Source organism: Opisthocomus hoazin, chromosome 2, assembly GCF_030867145.1.
Source record: "Opisthocomus hoazin isolate bOpiHoa1 chromosome 2, bOpiHoa1.hap1, whole genome shotgun sequence".
Taxonomy (NCBI): domain Eukaryota; kingdom Metazoa; phylum Chordata; class Aves; order Opisthocomiformes; family Opisthocomidae; genus Opisthocomus; species Opisthocomus hoazin.
The window spans coordinates 10,605,329-10,626,445 of record NC_134415.1 but is presented as its reverse complement, the minus strand read 5'-3'; the positions used below and the strand labels follow the sequence as shown (position 1 = coordinate 10,626,445).

General features: G+C 36.6%; 1 protein-coding gene across 2 annotated transcripts in view; it reads right to left on the bottom strand.

Moving 5' to 3' along the window:
- The window catches only part of FMN2 (formin 2), a 163,237-nt gene that overhangs the window by 32,317 nt on the left and 109,803 nt on the right, over positions 1–21,117 (bottom strand). For both annotated transcript variants that reach the window (XM_075412496.1, XM_075412505.1), the window contains 2 exons: positions 16,837–16,929; positions 3,260–3,311 (listed from right to left, as the gene is read on the bottom strand). In XM_075412496.1, the coding sequence (XP_075268611.1) occupies positions 3,260–3,311; positions 16,837–16,929 (145 nt within the window). The remainder of the gene's footprint in view (positions 1–3,259; positions 3,312–16,836; positions 16,930–21,117) is intronic.

Genomic DNA, 21,117 nt, shown 5'->3' with positions numbered 1-21,117 from the left:
GACTGAAGATATTTAAAGCTAAGTAAATGAAAAAACAGAAAATGGAGACTGAATTTGTTTCTTGATGGAAACTGTGCTGTATCTCCCAATTTTAATTATAAAGTTGTTTAAATGTTATTTATAGTTGTGTGAATTGAGCATAAAGCTATGCATCTTGGGACAGAGGACATAATCTAAAATAAAAAAAAATAATAAAAATTGTGGAGTCCTAAAATATAGAAGCACCTATTTCCCTCCTCCTCCTCGTCTCCTCTTTTACGTCTTTCCCCTCCCCTCAAAACACTGGTTTTTACTTTAACTTGTCAAGTATTTCACAGTTTCTCAAGTATTTAGCAATGAGGATCTAATTGGAAAGTGCCAGGTTCTTTTTTATTACACTTTATCAATATTGTTAAGGGAATGATGTAATTGTTTGGGGTTTGGTGAAGACATTCCATGTCACTTCAGTGTTAATACCAGGCTGGAGCCTTCCTTGTCTGCCTGCGTAAGCTAGATAAACACAGACCTGTGTGCTTTCTTCTCATCTCGGGATACTTACTCAGAGAGATCTTGGAACATATGCCTGTTGCGAGCTAAACATTTCACTTTTCATTTTATCCATGTGCCAGAAATCCATTCCTTGGATAAACACTTTACATACTGACACTCTTAAAGTCACTAAACACGATAAATAAAGAGAGAATACATCATTTCAAAACCGATTAAACATTTTCTCACTTGTGACAAATGAACAGCTATACACTGTATGGAGTCCCTGGAGCAGACATTCCATTTTCTTTGCCTTTATTTTGTGTGGAAGATTAACTTTCCATTTCAGCTCATCTATTGCACAATTGAGCTTTTCTAAAATACACATTGCTGCATTTCTCCAAATCATTATTCATTTTAGAAACATTTCTGTTGTTATTGCTGCAACAGTTTTTCTTTTAGACGTTCATATTTTTATGGAGGTATCAGCTTTAATATTTTGTGCTCAAGCTTTAAAAAAAAAAAAGAAAAAAGAAAAAAAATTTAAAAAAAATAAAGAAAATTTGTAGTTTTTACTGAAAGCTAAAGAAACACTATCATGGGGTAGACCTGAACTTATACACAGGCTGAAGTTACCCACTTCAAAAAGGAAAATCCCAGTACATTAATCACATTAATTTTGCTCCATCTAATCCATCACTTTTCCTTGCACTACTTGCTTGTCCAGTCATCCTGTGCATTGCTGTTCTACCTATGATTAGCCAAATGTAACTAATCTTTTATTTAGCTTTTTAAGCTCTCATCTTCTTTTTCACCCACCTCCCACCAAAAAAGATCTCAAGCATTTTATTTCTAAGCCAAATTAAAGTTCTTAGTGAAATAAATACACATAATAGTAAAACTATACCACAACGCTGTCTTCTTTGTTTTAACAAATACCACTAATCTGGTTAAGAATTTCAGTGGTAAAAAACAACTTTACCCTAATATTGTCTTAGCATAATTACTCGTGTGTTCCAAAAAATGTTTTGCATGTGATATTATCCTTGCTAGATATTCACAGTAAAGAAGAGCAATGAAGCTGAATCTTCTTCTCTGACAAACTACTATGCAAAAGGAGCTGCTGCACTCAGCATAGGGGGAGAAGTAAGAATTAGGAGAAGTCAGGAGGAGCAGATCGAGCTGAATGAGAATCCAGGGAGCAGTTTGCTTTCTTCCCCCCTAGCATTGTGGATGCTAGGTATACCAACAGCAAGTTTTTGATATCATAGTTCCAGTGCAGTCAGGGAACAAAGCAAGAATGGAGAGTGAATTAGACACCAGAAGACAGTGATAAGTCACAAGATAACTGAACAGATTGCAGATTCCCCTTGTCCTTAGACATCCGTCAGCTTTGGACACGGAGCCTAACCCATTTTCCACAGGAGAAACAGCTTCCTTAAAAGAGCAGTCAGAGATCACAAAAATCTCTTCTAATAGCAGTTTCTTCTCTCACAGTTTTATTGTGAAGGACATTTTTAAGGACAAGAATTATGTAACTCCTCAGTTAAAGAAACCTAAGAAATGTCAGGAATGCCTTTCATACACTTGAGCAAGAGGTATGATACTAAGCCAAAGCAGCACTCCCTTTGTTCCATTTTTTCCATCATAATCCCTCATCACTGATGTTGCACTCAAGGACCTACCGCCCCCTTACAAGCAAGTAGGGAGCTTCTTGTGGCAGAGGAACATCCAATCTCCCCTTGGCTTCCTTTTCAGGTACTATCTTTAGTACATGGCTCAAGGGAATAAGAGAGAAATTGTGGTTCTGTACCAGAAAAGTTGTCAACTGCACTGTGGCATTACAGGAGGTAACAAATTTGGCCATCGGGGCCACAGAATGGCTAATAAACCATGATAAGAACTAGAGTCTTTTATAGTGGTATATTTTACTGGAATCCTATTGAGAGACTTCCTAGCTCTGGGAATATATGCTGAATATATTCATTAGCATATATGCAGTGGCAGTTGTAGCTAGTACAAAATGAAGATGCAATTTTTAGTGAAAGGAAAACAAACACAGACTGTCAGTTTCATTAAATCTGGACTATAAATGGTGTGTGTCGTATTTTGGTCTTTTGCTGGGACAGATAAAAATCTATCCCATTTAAACACTGTTTCTGGAGAACACTGCCAAAAAATCAGAAGAAACCACAAGTTGTGCAATGCAGTGAAGTTCCCAATTTTGAAAACTGTCTCAACTGCACACATATGTAATGAAATTTAATGAGGTATTTTGCTTTTTGCCACAAAAAAGCTATTTGAAGATCTATTAGTAATTGCATAAAGGAAGTCACATTTAATTACACGTATCGTTAGTATATTGAAAAACAGATTTCCATTATTTATTTTAAAGCAGACGCTTTATAAGCACAGGAAGTGGTACCTAATGAATAATAATTGTCTGGGGAATGCTATGTGTCTGTCAAATCACCATGATTCTGGTGTAGGATGAACAGTTTTCTCTCAGTCCAAATGCTATATTCTGAATTTATTTCTTACATAAGGTATATACATTTTCCAAAAGACAAGAGTCATGTGCAATATTTCTGTAAATGTAGGCTGCGTGTCTATATTCCTTAATTTTTTTTTCCTAGTTGTGAAATTAAAATTGACAATAAAAAATATCACTTGGTTTTCTGAGTGCATTTCTTTCACTATTCAAAAATAGAATAATGTTGGCTGCCAATACAGCAACTTCTAAGAAAACATATTTTTCAAAGAAAGGTTTTACTGCATTGTTCTTTCTTACCTTTTATGTGCTTCTGTCAGTGACTTCTCTTCATTTTCTTGGTCTATTTTAGCTGTAAAAAATAAAATCAAAGAATTAGCTACAAGGTGAAAGTTAAAGATATTTCAGGACAATGTTTATTGTAAATATATCATGTATAAAATGCAAAGAAACCATCTGAGGATATACTCATGTATATCAATTCTGAAAGAAAAAACAAAACCTAAACCAAAAAACCAAACCCCAAAACACAAACAAAATGACATGAATTTTGATATCCCTATTAAAAAAAAACAATCAACGAAACCTACAGCCACAAAAACTACTCAAAGCAAGTTTTAAAAATTAAAAATAAAATCTTGCAGTAATATAAACAACAACCAAGTCATGAAAGTGACTTAAAAACAGATCTTAAAGAATGATTCTGAAAACTCAACAAATATGGGAACTGGTCTACCAAGGGGAGGAAAAGCCGAATGAAGAGCAGGAAGGATTCAGCCTTCTAGCTTTTCTAAAAGTTACTTGATAGTTACAAACAAAAGCTTTCTTCCCTCTCCCTGTACTCACATCAGCTAGTGAAGTACAAGAGCCATAGTGCGCCTATACTGAAAACAAGATTGCTTTTATATGAAGGAAATTATCATTTGGTGATCATGTGGAGGAAATCAAAAATAAAAAACCTGTCATTGGCACACATTGATGACAAAATAATCTATTTTCCATGTGTTCGCTCATGTTTTATTTTGTACCCATTTCACTTAGGTGGGTATTCTGATACACAAAATCTACAAGAACATGCATATTAGCTTAGGCATCACCAATGTGCAAAGCGATAGTACAGACTGCTCTGTGAATGTGTGCTGAGGTGAGATTTATACCTATACAGCCATTCAGGTAGCACAACTTAAATGCCATTTAAGATCTGCGCATTTTAGCCATAAGCTTTTTAGGTTGGAACTGGATTCCCCTTTTCAGTCTGCTGGACTACTGGTCTGCTAATTTGCAAGGAAAATTGTAGGATTCCCATGAATCAGTGGATTTTGGCTTCATCCTCCGCGACAGGCAGAGGCTCTGAATTGTCCTGGAAACAAATTTCTATATGAGTTCTGTACTATTGACATTTAAAAAAGAAGAATAAACATTTAAGTTATTTTCATCCCACTTTCCCTACATACCTCTACAACAAAAATTCATTAAAATTATTTTTCTATATTGCAGACACACTGCCTTTGACAAAGAAAATCCCGATTTTAAATTTGGCAAATATGAGAAAGGCAATGAAATTATTAGGGAACAAAGACAGCCACTTATTATCCGTTACAATGCTTCAATTAACAGCACTTTACACTAACACTAAAATAGACATGTGAAATCTGTAGCAAAGATACACAAATGGAGTTTCCCTATTATTTCCCCAGTCAGCACAAGGATCAGACCTATGTCTGGTGCTACAAATGCTTTTTATTAGTAGTAATGTAGTCTGCTGAGTAGAGTAAGCAAAGCCTATATGTTTGCAGCGCAAACTTTCTATTTAGTAATCATTACTTGAAGACTCGGGCTTCATCAGTGTTTTGCTGAAAGTGAAAAAAATCCCAGCAAACCACAGACAACTTGAGAGAGATCTGGGTAAATGTTCTCAAGGAAATTCAAGAGCACGTGAAGCCTGCCTGATTACAGGTTTCAATACCGACTTGAAACTCGGCCCAGATTCTTCAAAAGGTTTGTGAGGGCTCACAACCCTTTTGAGTGAACCTGGGCCCAGTGTTGAGTGAATCTGGGCTGACTTATAGTTTTTCTTGAAAGCTGTGCCTTGCTTTGAATATGAAACTAGGTGAAACCTGGCAGCTTTGACAGAATTTCATTAATAATTTTTTTTCTCTTCATACTTCAACTCTGAAAGTCAAGGTATGACTTGTAAAACCATATGGTGCAAGAGAAGAAACCGCACACAAACCCCCTGGATGAAGGGAGATCCAATATCTAATTCTTCATTAACACTTTCACTCAGTATATGTGGATACAACTTTTAAAATAAATAATTCTATTATTAAAAAATGTAATTTGGACTCCCTTCAGTTAAACGATGCTTGGAAATCGAGGCTAGCATGTTCCAGCCTAGGAGAGTCTTTTAGTACCTACATCATATTCGTAGGATATAACTCTATAATTTCCAGAATTGATGGGATAGGCCATCATCTGAGCTGCCTAGTTTTGGTGGTTTTCTTCTTTGCTTCAACTGTTGTGCACATGCTTACAAACCATTATTTACCCACAAAAATATGGAGAAAATATTCCACAATTTAACTTTTTGAAAGTGCAAGCGCAACACATTATACTAGGCTTATCAACGCATGTCAGAATGTCCCCATTCTGGGGCAAGTTCTGTTTCAACTAAAAAGAGAAGTTACTATGGTTCAGAGAAGAAGGGGAAAAAAAAAAACCCTTCAGGTATCTGCCCTTTTAATCACTTCACAGAGATGGGCATCACACAATGAAAAGAATCCCGAGAATCCCTAAACTATGCAGGTGTATGTAATAGCATTTTTTTAAAAGTAACAAGTACATATGCATAACGCAGCTACTATACCCACAGAGAGAGATTTCATCCTGCATCAGATCACCTCTTGGCATTAAACAAAGTCTTGCAAGGAAAGAATTTTCTCTAAAACAGAAATCTCTTGTAGTCTGTTCCAAATACGTGATGACACTTCTAAACCTTTCGCATGTTATCAAAAGGATATTATTCAAGTGTAAATCTGACTTGCAATACATTTGCTTTCTCATTTTTCTTGACATAAAAAGTTAAAGAACAGTATGAAAACAATTCCTCTTCCACAAGATGACAGGTGGCACCAGCGAAAGTGAAGAAAATATGGTATGCATACTCAGGGATCTGTCCCTGTCCAAAGAAAATATTCAGATGACTGCTTTTGCACTAGTATATGGTAAACATCTGAAAGCTGTGGACAACAGTTAGTCAAAGACATGCATTGAGATTCAACCAGCAAAGGAAGAAAGCCTCCTGTTATTAAAACCACAAAAGTCTTACTATCACCTGGATACAATGGAATAACTATCAGAAGTTGAAGCAGGTGGAAATTCCTGTAACTCTGGAACTGGCCACTAATATCACCTGATATTAGTGGTTACTGGTATCTTGCTCTGCACTAATCATCCCACTGGTAAACTGCTTTCAATTCATTTTTCCTGTTTGAGCAGGGGAGGAAAAAAAAAACCTCAGAGTTATGACAGATTCAGCTGAAGTGTCCCAGAGTACATTAGACTCTACCATTTCATTCAATATAAGGCATCTTTACTATCACTTCTTCCTCCAAAGCAGTTCATCCCAACTGTAAAGCGGGTGTCTGAAAGGCACCAGCTTGGCATTCTTCCTTCTTGGCAGCCTGTATCAATTACGAGCTAAGTACCAGGCGAAAGGTGTCCACCTTAGGAGAACAGTCTTGGGAGAAATGTGTATTTCCTTTTCCAAAAGAGAACTTCTGCAACAGGTGAAGTAAAAAGGAAAAAATCCCCACCCACTCCACAGTGATCCTACAATGGCAATGGTTGATACTGGAAAATTGCGCACTTCCAGGGATAGCTTGGCAGCTGAGCACATCCGAGCACTCCATTCTGCTGCTAAAATTTCTCACTATCCTCAAGAAGCAAGACTACTTCAGAAAGTCTTCTTAATTTTCTTTGAAAAACATTAAAAGAAGTCTTGTAGTCAGTCAGTAGCCTCACCCGCTCTCATATATATTCAGAACCCTTCAGTGGACCATAGCAGTGCCTGCTTGCAGGCTTTTCTGACAGATGTAGGAGTTCCCATTCTTGGGTCAGTTATCTTTCCCAAACGAAAATATTCTAAATTTTATCGATCTTTACTCCAACTCCCTGCTAAGAGTAGTTTTCTTGATCCTTGACGCTAACCTACTGAACCACGTCAAAACACACTGTTCTATTAAAGACTGTATCATACCAGGAAATACAAGCCCTTATATTTCGTGCAATTTATTAGTAAGCAGAGGTAAAACTTAGTCTTATATCTTCGCCTCCACATACTCAATATATTGTAGGGCTCTATATGCAGGTCTTATAACCCTGAAGGCCTATATATTCTGTAAAATCTACTTAAAAGGATATAGCTGAAAAATAACCTCAGGTCACATTGAAAAACATTGCCATATCAAAAAAAGAACATTTTAGAGTGAAAGTGACCTCTCGTGGAGCAAAGCTGCCTCATCTACTATTTATAATGTTTACTGAATTAGTTATCTTCTCACTTTTTCTGTTGAAAGCATCTTTAATGCCTTCTTGTTGGATGATGTTCCACTGTTTGTCTGCTTTTTCCATTAAGATACCTTCAGATAATTTAAAGACGGTCTCCCTTTAGAGCAAGGTCTATACTTCCTAAATACTTTATATATTTGGTCAAAATTCAAGTACATTCCTTCCTTCCTACGTCATTCCTTACCAAGCATGAGGGCTGTACTATATCCAAGACTCTTTAATCAATATTTTTAACTACAGTGTTATTTCTTCTAAATTTACTCACATCAGATGTTCTAATTTCTATCTTGTAGCTTTTTGTATTTGCTTGAGTTTACTGCTTGATGTTTTATAATTGGGCATAAAACTTGTTTTCATGCAATTCAAAACGAGCTTCCCAACAAGGCCTCACAAACGAAGTCTAATTAACTTAATTCACAAAAGCTCTGTCGTTATCAGCATATACCCACATTCCAGAATGATACATGCCATTGTTCTGTGTGTTTGCTCTTCCAATCCTTTTAGAGTCCTGCAAAGATTACATATAAACTTCTGAAAAGGCACCTATATGAATAGCCATACTAATGTCACCTATGCATTTATGAAAATCTGAAGCATCTCACAAAATTGAATGTAAGAAGTACACACAGGCATTCTAGAAAATAGTGGTCTTTAGCAGAACAGTATAATTCAATTTTCTGCAAATAGACTTTTTTTTTTTTAAATTTAAGAAGCCTGGAAGATTAAATTAAATGAAGAGAGGTTCAAAGAAAAGGACATAAACCCCATTTTTTGACCACTAATTGTCCCCTCTGACCTCAATGGCAAGTGACATTTTGGACCTATGATGCTAAAACCTCTGCAGGAATCAAACCACTCTGAACTAAGAATATTGCCAAGTATTTTTGCATTCTTCAGTCCAATAAACTTTCTATATTACTCTCCTTCAAATGTAACCATTATACCTTCTGCATTAAATCTAATTTTTAAAATGGTTATCTATTTTCTGTATGTACAGACTATTTTCTATATGGACAGATATTGCCTATAACAACTGTTTTCTCTGTTATCAGCTGTTGCAATTTCTTGTTTGAAAGTGCGACATTTCACTCTTTATCGTCTCTTCCAGAGGATTTAAAAATCTTAAGGAACATTTAACCTAAGACTAACTGGGAGGTCAAAGACTTACAAGTGTGTTTTGGTTTCGGCTGCCGCCGACAACAAAAGTGCCACGCGGCCGCCCCTCCCCCCGCCGGCGTGCGGAGGAGAATGAAAAGAAAGAGGCAGAAACCGGTGGGTCGGGATAAGGGCAGTTTAACAGAACAGCAAACAGAGGGAAACAGGAACAACAACGATACAGATAAGGAGAAAACACGACAGAAACAGACCCGCTCTCTCGGACCGCACCGGCGCCGCACGCTCCCGAGCCGCGAGAGTGAGTTCCCGCCACCCCGCCCCCCCCACCGGAACCCAGCGTGACGTCACATGGTATGGAATACCGGGCTCTGTGTGGCCAGGTGGGGTCAGCCCCCACCCCCCGGCTGTGCCCCTTCCTGGAGTCCGGTGAAAATTAACCCTGTCCTGGCCAAACCCGGGACAAAGTGTTTTAAACTGGGACTATTCTGCCCCTGTGCTATATATGTATTATTGAAAAGCAGTAGAATTTTTAGATTTTTCTTTTTACTGAAAAAAAGAAAACTCTTTCATACACTTTTACAAACCCGTGCTGCAGAGTTACCAAGATCTTTAAAGAGGACATATTTTTTTCCGCAGGGGTGCTAAATGAAGAATAGCTGGGACTTTGAAAATACACCAAATATCACCTGTGGCAGAGCCACAAACTCCAAAAAAAAAAGCCCCCAAAACCCAAAACCCAGCAACATAAAACTAAAACCAAAATTGACAGATACTTTCTTAAAGAGCATATGGAACATCAGGTGGCTCATGTGTCACTGCTGACCCAGCTCCACCAAGATCTGCAGACCTGAGGTGCCTGACAGAGGCCATGAGGATGCCTTCTGTAGGTATCTCATGCATGTGACTAGGACAGAAGCAAAGTGAAAGTAGAGAGAGAAAATACTGGGTGAATAACCACTACAAGCAAGGGCATGTAGTTACACAGGTATTATTAGGGTCTAAGGTTCAAGTTTACAAGACCTCTGCCAGAGCTCCTAGAATTCCTCCATTCTCCTTGGTAGTATGTGTACTTTTAAATGCTCCCAGAAAACACCAAAATAATACTTACAGCTATTTTATTTAGCAGTCAGCATACTATTCAACACTATGTTTTAAAATACCTTGAAATACCAAAGCAGAACAGCAAAGACACCAGGATCAGTAGAAAGCTCTTGAGAAAAAACCTCTTCACCCCTTTTACACTTCTGAATGTGTTTTTCCTCACTTTGGGGATTTTGTGGTTGTTCTCTTTGTGTGTTTTATTTAATAAGGCTAATGTGCTTGGGGACATGACTGGCACTGATAAGACATTTTAGTAGACATTTTAGATGGAAACTATGAAAAACAAAGAGGGTTTTGGGGAAGACTGTAGAGAAGAGTTAGACGATCAGTAATTTTTAAATGATGACAGGGGCTCATGCTTAGTGGCTTTGTGAAAAAAAAACAAACACAAAAACACAACATTAAAATTGAATATGCAAAAATACCAGGAATTTCAGGAGAAAAACAGATTCACAGCTAACGGTTTGTAAGAATTATCAGTGTCCTTTATGTGCAAATGTACTAGATAAGCACAGCCACAAAACAAGTTGACCCTTTGGTTCTGATTCAGAAATTATTCCAAGCAGACCTTGAAATGGCATTCAAAAGGCCTCTCAGAGCTTTTGTTCCACCAGAAAATTTTGTTGTTGGTTTGTAGTATGATCTTGATCTAGTGATTACCGTCTGTAGTCACCATCTGGCCCCAAATCCTGTTGCAGTTTAAGCTATTTCTGCTGATCCAGTTTCAAAGGGCTACGAGGAAGATGATGCACGAAACTGCCATCCCTTCTGATCTCCTGATGTCTCTTAAGGGAATATCACATCTTCTCAGGTAACTGAATATAGGAAAGCATCTGAGTAGTCTCAGATGGAAGGCAACAAGAATCCTTTCATCTGCTTGCCTAGGTCCTAAATCTGTTTGTTTTTTTCCTCCCTAGTGTTAACTAGTATTTGTTTATAATTAGCTATGAATGTGATTTCCAGTAACTTTCAAGTGGAGCCAGTTTTGGAGGGTTTTTTGACAGATACAATGCCTCTTCAATGAGTCATTAGAGCTATGTTGCTATAGTTTTGAAAATTTCTATTTACACTGAACAAATATCCAAGTACATTTGGATGGTTTATTACTGAGTTCGTGCTAAGAAAGCTGTGAAAGGGAAGAAAGCAGGATTTCTTCTGGGAATCCTAGCAAGATTCTTACATCCTTCTGTAATTCCTATGACAAACTCATAGAAGGTTGCGAGCACAAAGAATACCCTCTCCATCTCCATCTCCTCCATTTTCTAAGATTTTCATACATACATGAAAAAGAACACATAAATACTTCATTCAGACCCCAGTGTCTTAAATATAACTGGGGTTAGAGCACCTAATATGCTGGACTTTTTCCTAATTATGTTGTTCCAGGTTTTTTGACACCTATTCAGAATATTTTGGGGTGGATGACTTGTATCATGCTGTTGTGTCACTCATGCATTGATCTGTTCCCACGTGATGCCAAAATACCTTTTTTACTCCACCACACCTGTGCTGTCTGCAATCATTGTACTGATGCCTACAAAAATGATTAAATGAGGTCCTGTGCCAAAGGCACAAACAGCTGCCAGCCCCAGTCAAAAGGTTTGGCCGTGCATGGACTTCGAGGCAAGGTGAGGCCAATTGAGTGAAGCCTGTTCGGTGCTGCAAATACAACACAATCTGAATTAGGATTATTATGTAAGAATGCACACCAATGGAGGTGCTGACATCTGAGGTAGGGACAAGTTTATACAATACTGACGTAAAACTATTTATTAGCATTAAGATGTCAGTGTGAGATTAAAAAAATACTTTCAGCACTCAAACAACAAGTTTTAAAAGCTCTTTCAATAATCCAACTAAAAGAATACTAACGCAAAAATGTCAACATTCATGGAATTAAATTGTTTAATTGTGAATTCCTGCATCTTTTGTTCTAGTGACTTTGTTCCTTGCTCTTCATATCCCTCCAACATTTTCTTCTAAAATAAAAAAGTAATCCTAGTAATGAGTGTATTTTGATAATAATAATATTTAAAGTCAATGTCTCCAAATAAATCCACCACTATCTAGTCCCTTAATATTCTGTGCATTTTTTTAAAAAAGAAAAACAAAAACATTTATTTGTATATATTTCCTAACGGTGTTTTAGTCATATTTTCTCAAATTATTTTTAGAAAAATCATGAAGTAGTGCTATGTTTTCCCTTATATTAATCTAATTATAAAAACAACATTTAAAGAAAATGGAATCTGCAAAATCAATCATTCTGGGTTAGAAAACACCAGAATTAAGATTACTCTAGCAGCATTTGTTTTGCAATCATCTGCAGTACTTCTGGAGCCAGGAACTGAACCCAGCCATCCAAGATTCAGTCTGATGCTTTAGTCTCATTCACAATCCATCATTTGATGATGCACAGCCTTTTGCCGCTTGACCTAAAAGAACAAGTCACAGCCAACTATCTGATTGCAGCTACAGCGATAAATACAGCACACTTTGTGATTTATACATTCATTTACTAACGGTTTGGAAACTGGATTTCTGAATGCAGCAAAAGAGGGAGATAGTTAAAAACAGCTTACCCAAGAGGACAATTTTAGCATCTTTATTCTGCAAGATCACGAGAATGTGGATAGAATTCAGGTCTGGAGAAAAGTCTGTGTTCTTGAGTCCAGCAGAATGAAACCTGGGACTGGTATTCACTAATAAGAGCAGAAATGCAGAATTTTGCAAAATAAGACTAGAAGAAACCAAAGGTTGAATGGTTTCCTTGTACTCCCAAACTTACAATCATACTGGAATTATTCCCACTGTCTTTAGGTGAACTAGCTAAACATGAGAAAATTATGTTTTTACTTCTACAAGCAATGCATTCTAGTGCTTAAATTTCCGACACCATAATGATTTTTCTAAAGCCTAAAACTAATTATATCGGTTTGGCTTCTGAATATGATATCGGATGACTTGCTCAGATTTGCAGTCTGTGACATTTGCACAGAATCTCAGTGGAAAAGCAGTGATTCCAGCGTGTTGCCTCTTCCCAGCTGCCAAACCAGACTTACTTTTCCGAGGGAGTGATGGTTACTGCTTGCTATCATAAGTTCCCTGCCTTATCAGGCTGACAAGAACGCACAGCTTTGCTGGAGTCCCGACAGCAAACACCCGAAGACTGCTTTTCACTACAAAGTTAACCGCAGTTAAAACCTGGGGACTGAGACTCATTTGTGGTTCGTGCACACACAATTCTTTCAACATGAGCTACCCTATCAAGTGAGACAAGGTTAAAGGATTACTAACTGCTAATGAAATTCCTCTACAAATTGCATGATGATTACGACCCTCAGCATTTCCTCACCGTCCCATGTGTCAGACACATTTTCCCCACGAAAAGAAGTGATTTCTAAAGCTTTTTAAACTGTTGCATGTGATCTCTGATGTTTCTGCATCCCTATCTATCCACAGCTACATACAGAACACAGGAGACAAGGTTCCCAAAATAGTGTTTTCCTTTGCAATCTCTCTTACTGAAATTGTGATAACTTGTGGGGAGTAACTCAAGGACAGAAAACTTCAGTGAATATATATATATAACCTATATTGGGGATATGCAAAGAGTACTTTTTAAATTCATATAGTTTGGTCTGAATAACTTTTCATTGGAAAAGGACCATTGTTCTACCAAGTTTCATGCTTATATTTTATATTGCTCAAATACTGGAAACTCTTAAAGAAATTGTTAGAAATACATAGCAAAAGAACCAATATAACTTTAAAGTGTCTTCTATTTTCTGACAATTTTTCTCCAATCTCCTTTTTGAAGTAGCTTATCTTTTTTCTTTTTCTATCTTTTTTCCTTTTCTCTTTTTAAACCCCGTGGCTATGGAGAATTTCAGGAAAAAATTATTAATGTTTGTGAAAACAGAAGAACCAGATTTTACACTTTGTGATGGATGATTTGCAGTATGTGGACTCAAAAGAGGACAGAAAACATGGGAGAACAGAGAATTACCTTGGAGATTTTGAGGCACATAGATCCTTGGAAATCAAACACATAGAATAAAGCATGCTTGCAAATATCCACTAAGCCAGCAGAGAGGATAGGACAGGTAGTTTGATCTTCTGTTAAGTAGAATAATCATTTTAAGAATGACCATGAAGTCTATAATAAAAGGACTGGCATCCTTTCAGTGATTTGCATATTTTAATGAATATACTGATCACATAAACTACTGACTAGGCTGGCAAGGCAAATGCTGAACACCCTTAATCCTATATACCACTAGCATTTTCATCTGAAACGTTACAACTCTGAACACATTCTTGCCTCTCCCCCTTTTTTATCTTTCAAATGAAACAATCTTTACAAGCAAGCTAGTAATATATAGCATTTTTTTGTCTCTGATGAATCTAATGAGAGTGTTAACATTAAAAAAGGATTTATTTATACATTAATAGTAACAATCAGCTAGATTAGTTACAGTAACTTAATTCAAAGTTATATAACTGTGCCAGACAGTAACTATTCTTATAAAGCAATGCCTTTCTAACCCCTTGCCAAGGATATTTAACTTGATGTCCAAGTTTTCTTGCCTATGGGAAAACCATTTTCCATTTTAGCTGCTAGCAGCAAGTATAAGTGAATATGCTGTAAATAACTAGCTACTTTGAACTTTTGGGTCCCATTATGCACACAAGTTATCTACTCTGAAAAGGCATCATATAAACATGCCAAATTATTCAACCCTATGAAAAATGCTTTTCATCTGAATTATAAGTTAAAACTTTTTCTGACTTTAGAGAAACTGGAACTTGAAAAGATAAAAACTTAAGGCTTGATTTTTCTTTGCCCAGAGCATATGTTATATAAACACAAATCCCCAAAAGGTGCCAAGAATTGTCGCTCTGTTTTTCTAAATGATCATGTGTGCAGTCTAGCTGAAAAGACTCATCGATTATGTCTACATAAACAACAAAAGCCCTTAGAAAAAATATCTAGATCAAAAGCCTGTCAAACACTGAACAGGAAAGAGAAATCCTGCTTTAAACATGGCCTCTTTCAAGTCTGAATTCAATCCCATGAAGTAAAAACAAAGGATTTCATAATGAAAGGTATTTAAAATTACTTTAGTTTTGGAACGTAACCAGGGATTCATTTTCCTATATGTTAGCCTTTGTCTGTCTTACTGGGACAGAATTCTGCAAAATGTGCCTTACAGTTTTAAAGAAGTGTAGAAATTCTTTAGTCACAGTCCAATGTGTTCACAATACACCTTTTCCAATTATTTTCGTGAAAATGCGACGATGGTATTTTTACTGACATTATGGGTTTCTCCTTTTGTCAACCACCCAACAATACCCACTGTTAAACTGGGAACACAGCAAAGTTCTTAGTGGATGAGATGCATTTCTTCTCCTCCACCCCCCCCCCCCGCCCCCCCGTTCCTAAAATACAGACACATAATCAAGAAAGGAAGTTGTATATCCTTGCAAAAACAGAACAGATTACTATATAGCTTACATATAATTATGCTCTGGAAGTCATAGTCAGAAATCATAAAGTAAGCTAAAGTATAGAGTCAGATACTTCTAAAAGTATGGTTTCTAAAAGAAGCAAAAAAGAAATTCAGCAGATATACATCTGATGAAATACAATCTTCACGTTTGATTTCTTACTCTGTTACTAAGGTTAACATGCAAACATGTGGCACGATTTACTGATATCATTAGTGATCTCTTTCAGACCAACTTGTGATTTGATTGTCCTGTATCTATATTTATAAATAATAATATAAACCTAATGTAAAACATTTGCTACACATTTGATCATGCCACTAATGTAACATTTATATATCATGTACATAATCCTAACCCAGTCTTAAAGCAGGTCATACCTACTATTGCTGGAGACAACATCCTGTTTGCCAGGTTTTCTAAGACAAATGTCTATTGGCCAAACATCAGTTCACATTTGATGGTTCAGAACGGTGGTTTTTCTCCATTTATTCACTGTAATTGAAAGTCCTATAGCATGGATCAGTACATACTAGACCATATGTACTTCTTATAATGTTCAGACAGATGGTCGTCTTGGATATTCTAACCAAGAAGAGATAAATGCGTATCTGACTGGCCTCTCAAACATTATGCACATTCAGTTAATAATGGTTTCTATATATGATATCTCATTAACACAGCTCAGGGCTAACAAATTACTGACAGCTCCACTGATTCAGCACTAGAAACTGACTTTTCACATAACTTACCTGTTCAGGAGATAGCAGTTCTGGCTTCTATTTTAAAATGCAATATCAAAGCAGAAGGAGCAGCAAAGTGGTCAAGAAAGTTAAAATTACATTAGTGTAATCATCAGGCCATTGTCACCCTGCTGAATTGAATTCTATCTTGTACCAAAAAGTGAATTGGTCAATAGAGAGTATACTCGTTCAGAGTAGTATTTCAAGACATGCTTTGATACACTGCTAGTCAAAAATTGAAGTTATCCATGCCTCCTGTAGTCTTGCAAAAGAAGGGTCTAGTAAAGCATTGAAAGCATAGTCTATTCATTTTTAAAGTGTTTTCCTTCTAGCACTCAGGAAGCCAGTTCATCATGGATATTTCTAATATACTATTCTCTTGAAGTGTTTTCCACTAATCACATCCAAGTATTTCATATGGATTTGCCTTATATCTGGAAAACCTTTAACTACTTTTACTATGCTTACTCCACGGTTTTGGCACATACAAAAGAATTATCTCTTTGGAAAGAAGTTAATGAAACAGATCCAGCTTCAATAATTTTTCAAGGAACAAAGGTTGTAAAATTGTTTTCTACTGGAATGTTGAACTTCTCAGAAGATCACGCACTCAAGCCAATAGCATTTGTCTTTGCTGTCATGCAGAAGAGTGAGTCACCTACAGCGCAACAGAATCATTCTGCAAATCTTTTAGAACTGTGTGGCATCTGATTAAACTAATCCACATCTTTCTATGATGCCAAAATAAACAGTCCCTTTCCCACAATGTATAAACATTGTTCCCATAACTTTCCTTTGAAATGTCATGAAAAGGTTAAGTGACGTTTCATTATTTACCTTGACTAATGAATTGCTCCATGCTGTTTTTGAAAGGCTGGAGGTGCTCCTCTAGTGATAGCTGATAAACTTTTGCTGCTTCTGTCTCACACACTGAAATTGAAGTAACAGATCAGTTTAGGATGACACATCATAGTATGGATCTGCATACTGTAATAAAAGACACACTTAAATTAATGCATAGCCAGTGAAACTGCTGGAGTACGTGCCTCAAGCACGCTTACTTGAAGTACAAACACTATGATCATATATTCCAGGAACAGTTATGTTCCCGTTCAAATGGTTTTGACCAAAATATACAGATAACTTGTGGCCAGTGTGTAAGTTTAAATGAGTGGCAGCAAAAATTAACAGAAGTCTTCAATTGTTTTGAAGGAGAAAGACAAATTTAAGAGACTGAAATGTATGGGAACAAAATTACAAACTCAGATCCCATGCCATGTTGATACACCTGGCCCCATGTGACAGTGCATGCATCAAAACAAAATTCAGATGCAAAACCTGCACCAAAGAGTAGGAAGGACATCATTTTAGTGAGTAAAGCCAGATGAGGGTTTGGTACCTGATAAAACCACAGACATAGTGAAGTACCTTGCTCTGTTCAAAAGTAATAGTGCAAAATGCTTAAAGTGAAAGAACATGAGAGCATAGTTATCACAGCTTGAACTCTGTGAGAGACCTGGAGGAAGACAGCTCAGTTCTTATTGCACTAGAGACCAGGACAGAGAAGCTGGAGCCTGAAGCAGCCCTGAAACAGATTATTCATTGGTGAGGTGGTACCATCATGCTTCCACCAACTATTCAAGCTAATTTACTTTAAGGCAACAGAAGGCTTGACACTACTACTTCAGGATAATGTTAAGCTCTGATTTCTATTTTAAGGGAAATCTTCAGGCTGTGATAAGTCCCCATCATTCAACAGAAATTAATCCTGCTTGATTCTGCCTCAAAATTTCCAGTGAAAGCGCACACATTCAAAAAATGTGTTTTCCTCGTTTAGTCTCCAGGGTTTCTTTCAGCAAAACAGGATTATTACCATGTCCTTAAATACAGAAGACTTGTTAGACATGTAAAGAAAGATTTTGCAGCAGCAGAACGTACTATCATTGTTATTTCCTTTAAATATAAATGATGTCTAGAATCGCATCAATCCAAATATCTACATATGAGAATTGTAGCCTGCTTTTGAAGACTGGAAACAACAGGTAGTAGCCTTGCATGTGTACCATTATATGCTCTAATAATGTGGTTCTGTAATATCTGAAAGGGTCTAAAGAGGAAAAACAAAAAATAAAAAAAATGAATCATCATCTTATTCTTACATCAGCAAGCACAAATTTATAATCTGGTAAATAATACCAGTCTCTAGTTTACAGCAAGAGACTAATAAACCCCAAAAAAAGCACAGCAGAACAACTAAAGATAACATAATTAAAGACAAAGTTCCAATGGTTCATTAATTTTGGCAAATGCTAGTCAGCCAGCTCACTGCAGATCAGTACCTAGTCATTCAAGCTAGAGCGCCAAGACAGTAAATATATCTGATGGCAGTCACATCACTCTATGTTGTGATACATGTATAAATTGATTCACCTTTACTGTACTACTCATCTGGTCTGCTACATCTGGGGCAAATCTTTGGAGACTCCAGCTTTAGATCTCATAGACACCGCTTAATCATTATTTCTCATAGTTTTGAACATACCAAAGACAATTAGAGATACCAATTTTTTAAATGCACATATACAGAAAAGCAGAGTTATTCAAACAATTGGTAACTCCACACAAGTGGAGTAAAGCTAGGGTGACAATAACAATTTAATTTTAAAATTTTTTTTCAAAAAACTTAGAATAAAAAAGAAATAAAATACCAGCTGATTTGTAGGGGGGGGAAATTTGACATGAATATATTTAATTTAATAGGTAAGCCTGCTTATAAAGCAGTATTTTAACAAAAAAACAAAAAATAACAAACAAAAACCCTAACACCCCACCCCAATATAGTCACATGGACAGGCCTGTAATTTTTAAACAAATGTTAGTCAATGCATCTGAAATAGGGGAGAGGATCCAAATGACCATGAATTTTCTTACAGCATAAGACAGACAACAAAAAAAAGAGAAGTTATGTACTGTTCTGCAAAGGAAGATATTCTGATGGTGACATACAGAATTTCTATTTTTATTTTCTTTTCTTCTATTCAGAAATAAGTGGCAGAGCTGAAAGATGCTATAGAACCTACCATAACATTTAGTATCACCGAAATTCCACACCTTTTTCCAGAATATGGATTACATATTCTTCACAGAAGTACATTACACTCTCCTGAATTAATGCCTGCAGCTCATGATGAACTCCTGATCTCTCAGCTGATTTAAGTATAGATCTTATGCAGATAATATACCCACCAAAAGTCTTAGCCTATACCCCTGCCAACAGCCTGAAGCAGTCCCTTTTCAAAGTCTGTAAGGAAATGCAGAGATGTACTATCCTTTATATTTAACTTGCTATGGAGAAGAAAACCACGTAAGATTATCAGAATGAAATGTCTCTTCTTTAACCATTCAGATGCTGAAAGTTCTTCCATGATCAATTTGTTTGTGCGTGTATACGGGGTGGGGGGAAGGGAGTGCACTTAATGATAGCTTTGTTTCTCTGGTTTTTGCTGGCGTTTTTTTTTTTTTTGTTCCCCCCCTCTTACTGTTAAAAGACTGAAATCAGTGACATTCAGAAGAATAACAGTTCAGGTCCATTTCTGACACTATTCCTGAATTGCAAATGATGTCTAAGTCATTTAAAAACCAAAAGAAAACACAAGAAAAAAAAAAAACAAACACCTTTTTCCTGCTTTATAGAAAATAACATATCATATGCCTTTAAGCTCTTCCTAAATTTTCCAGTTCTCCTGAGCACCAAGGCTGGAATTGTGGTCTCCCTGCACAACTTGTTGGCTTTAGCACTTATTTACCATGTTCTGTAATTCATCACCAGAGTATAAAACCTTGCCATTTGGATGAGGTATTGTTATTCCTCACTGTAACTGAATAAATTAGTGTTGATCATATGAAAGGAACACAAAACACTAGACAGTTACCAGTATTTCTGCTCAAATGAAGGAATAAGATGCTGAATAAATGTGTCAGAAGTGTATTTAACAACTTCTAAGCAACATGAAAAAAAAAAAAAAAAAAAGTATGTGAATACCAACAGTCCTCTATATTTGATTTTTTTTCCCTCAGCTTCATACCCAAACACATTTCTCTCCATGAAACATCCCAGATATCAAAGGAATAAGCTGGCAAAGGGGATCTGCTGTGATGAGTTTGTAAAAGCTTGATCCGAAGCAGAAGTTTGTCTCTTGTTTGATAACAGATTCAGAACTTGCTCTGTTATCATTCCAGTTCTCACAGGTTCAGGGGTTTTCACGTCTTGGGAGATGTGTACGCAACTAAAAGACTTAGACAAAGCTAGTGTATTCCTAAGCTCAGTTTACTTTAAGCAGATTTTAAGTGTTCTTATAAAGAAAGAACTGAAAGGTATTCAATGCACCACAAATGACAGTCATGTAGACGGTCACAAAAGCCAAGCACCAGGTAGAAGCTTACTCACAATCTGGAATTGCCCAAACAGGAATAAAGATAGAAGCTTCTTCATATTGCTTTGCAGCAGGGTGAAACTTTCGGTTCCCTGTAGTCCTGAACAGCCATTCCTCACGCACTGGTGTTATACCTTCCAAAGACCTCAAATCCTAAGCAGGCGTTTACATGGGCAGAGACACCTCTTCTCCAACCCTCTTAATGTATAAGCAGTATCTCAACAATGGAAGAGAACGAAAGTCCATCTAATTTCCTCTCTTCTCTAACATCATACGCTGCAGAGGACTGTATGTGATTTTCCAGAAAAGCAATAAAGATGGATTGTTGTGGAAGGACCTTCTAAATTTTGGGCAATTCAAACTGGTAGCTTTTTGCCCATACATACACAGATCTCTCAAATGCTCCTGATATGGAATTTAATGTGAAAAATCCATGTTCAAAACCAGTTTAGTGATTTTAAAAAACTGGAATTCCAGCTGTATTCAGTATCTCAAGAATCTTATCTTATTCTCTACTTCCACGTTAAAATATAATTAATTGCCATTTTTCAGACTATGAAGTTAGCATGCTCGTCTGCGTTTTTTTATTTTTATTTTAGGTCAATATACTGAAACTGTATAAAGTTTCACAACATCCAGTATTGGTTGGGAGACATCTACACAGGAATGGAAAAGAAAAGTCACA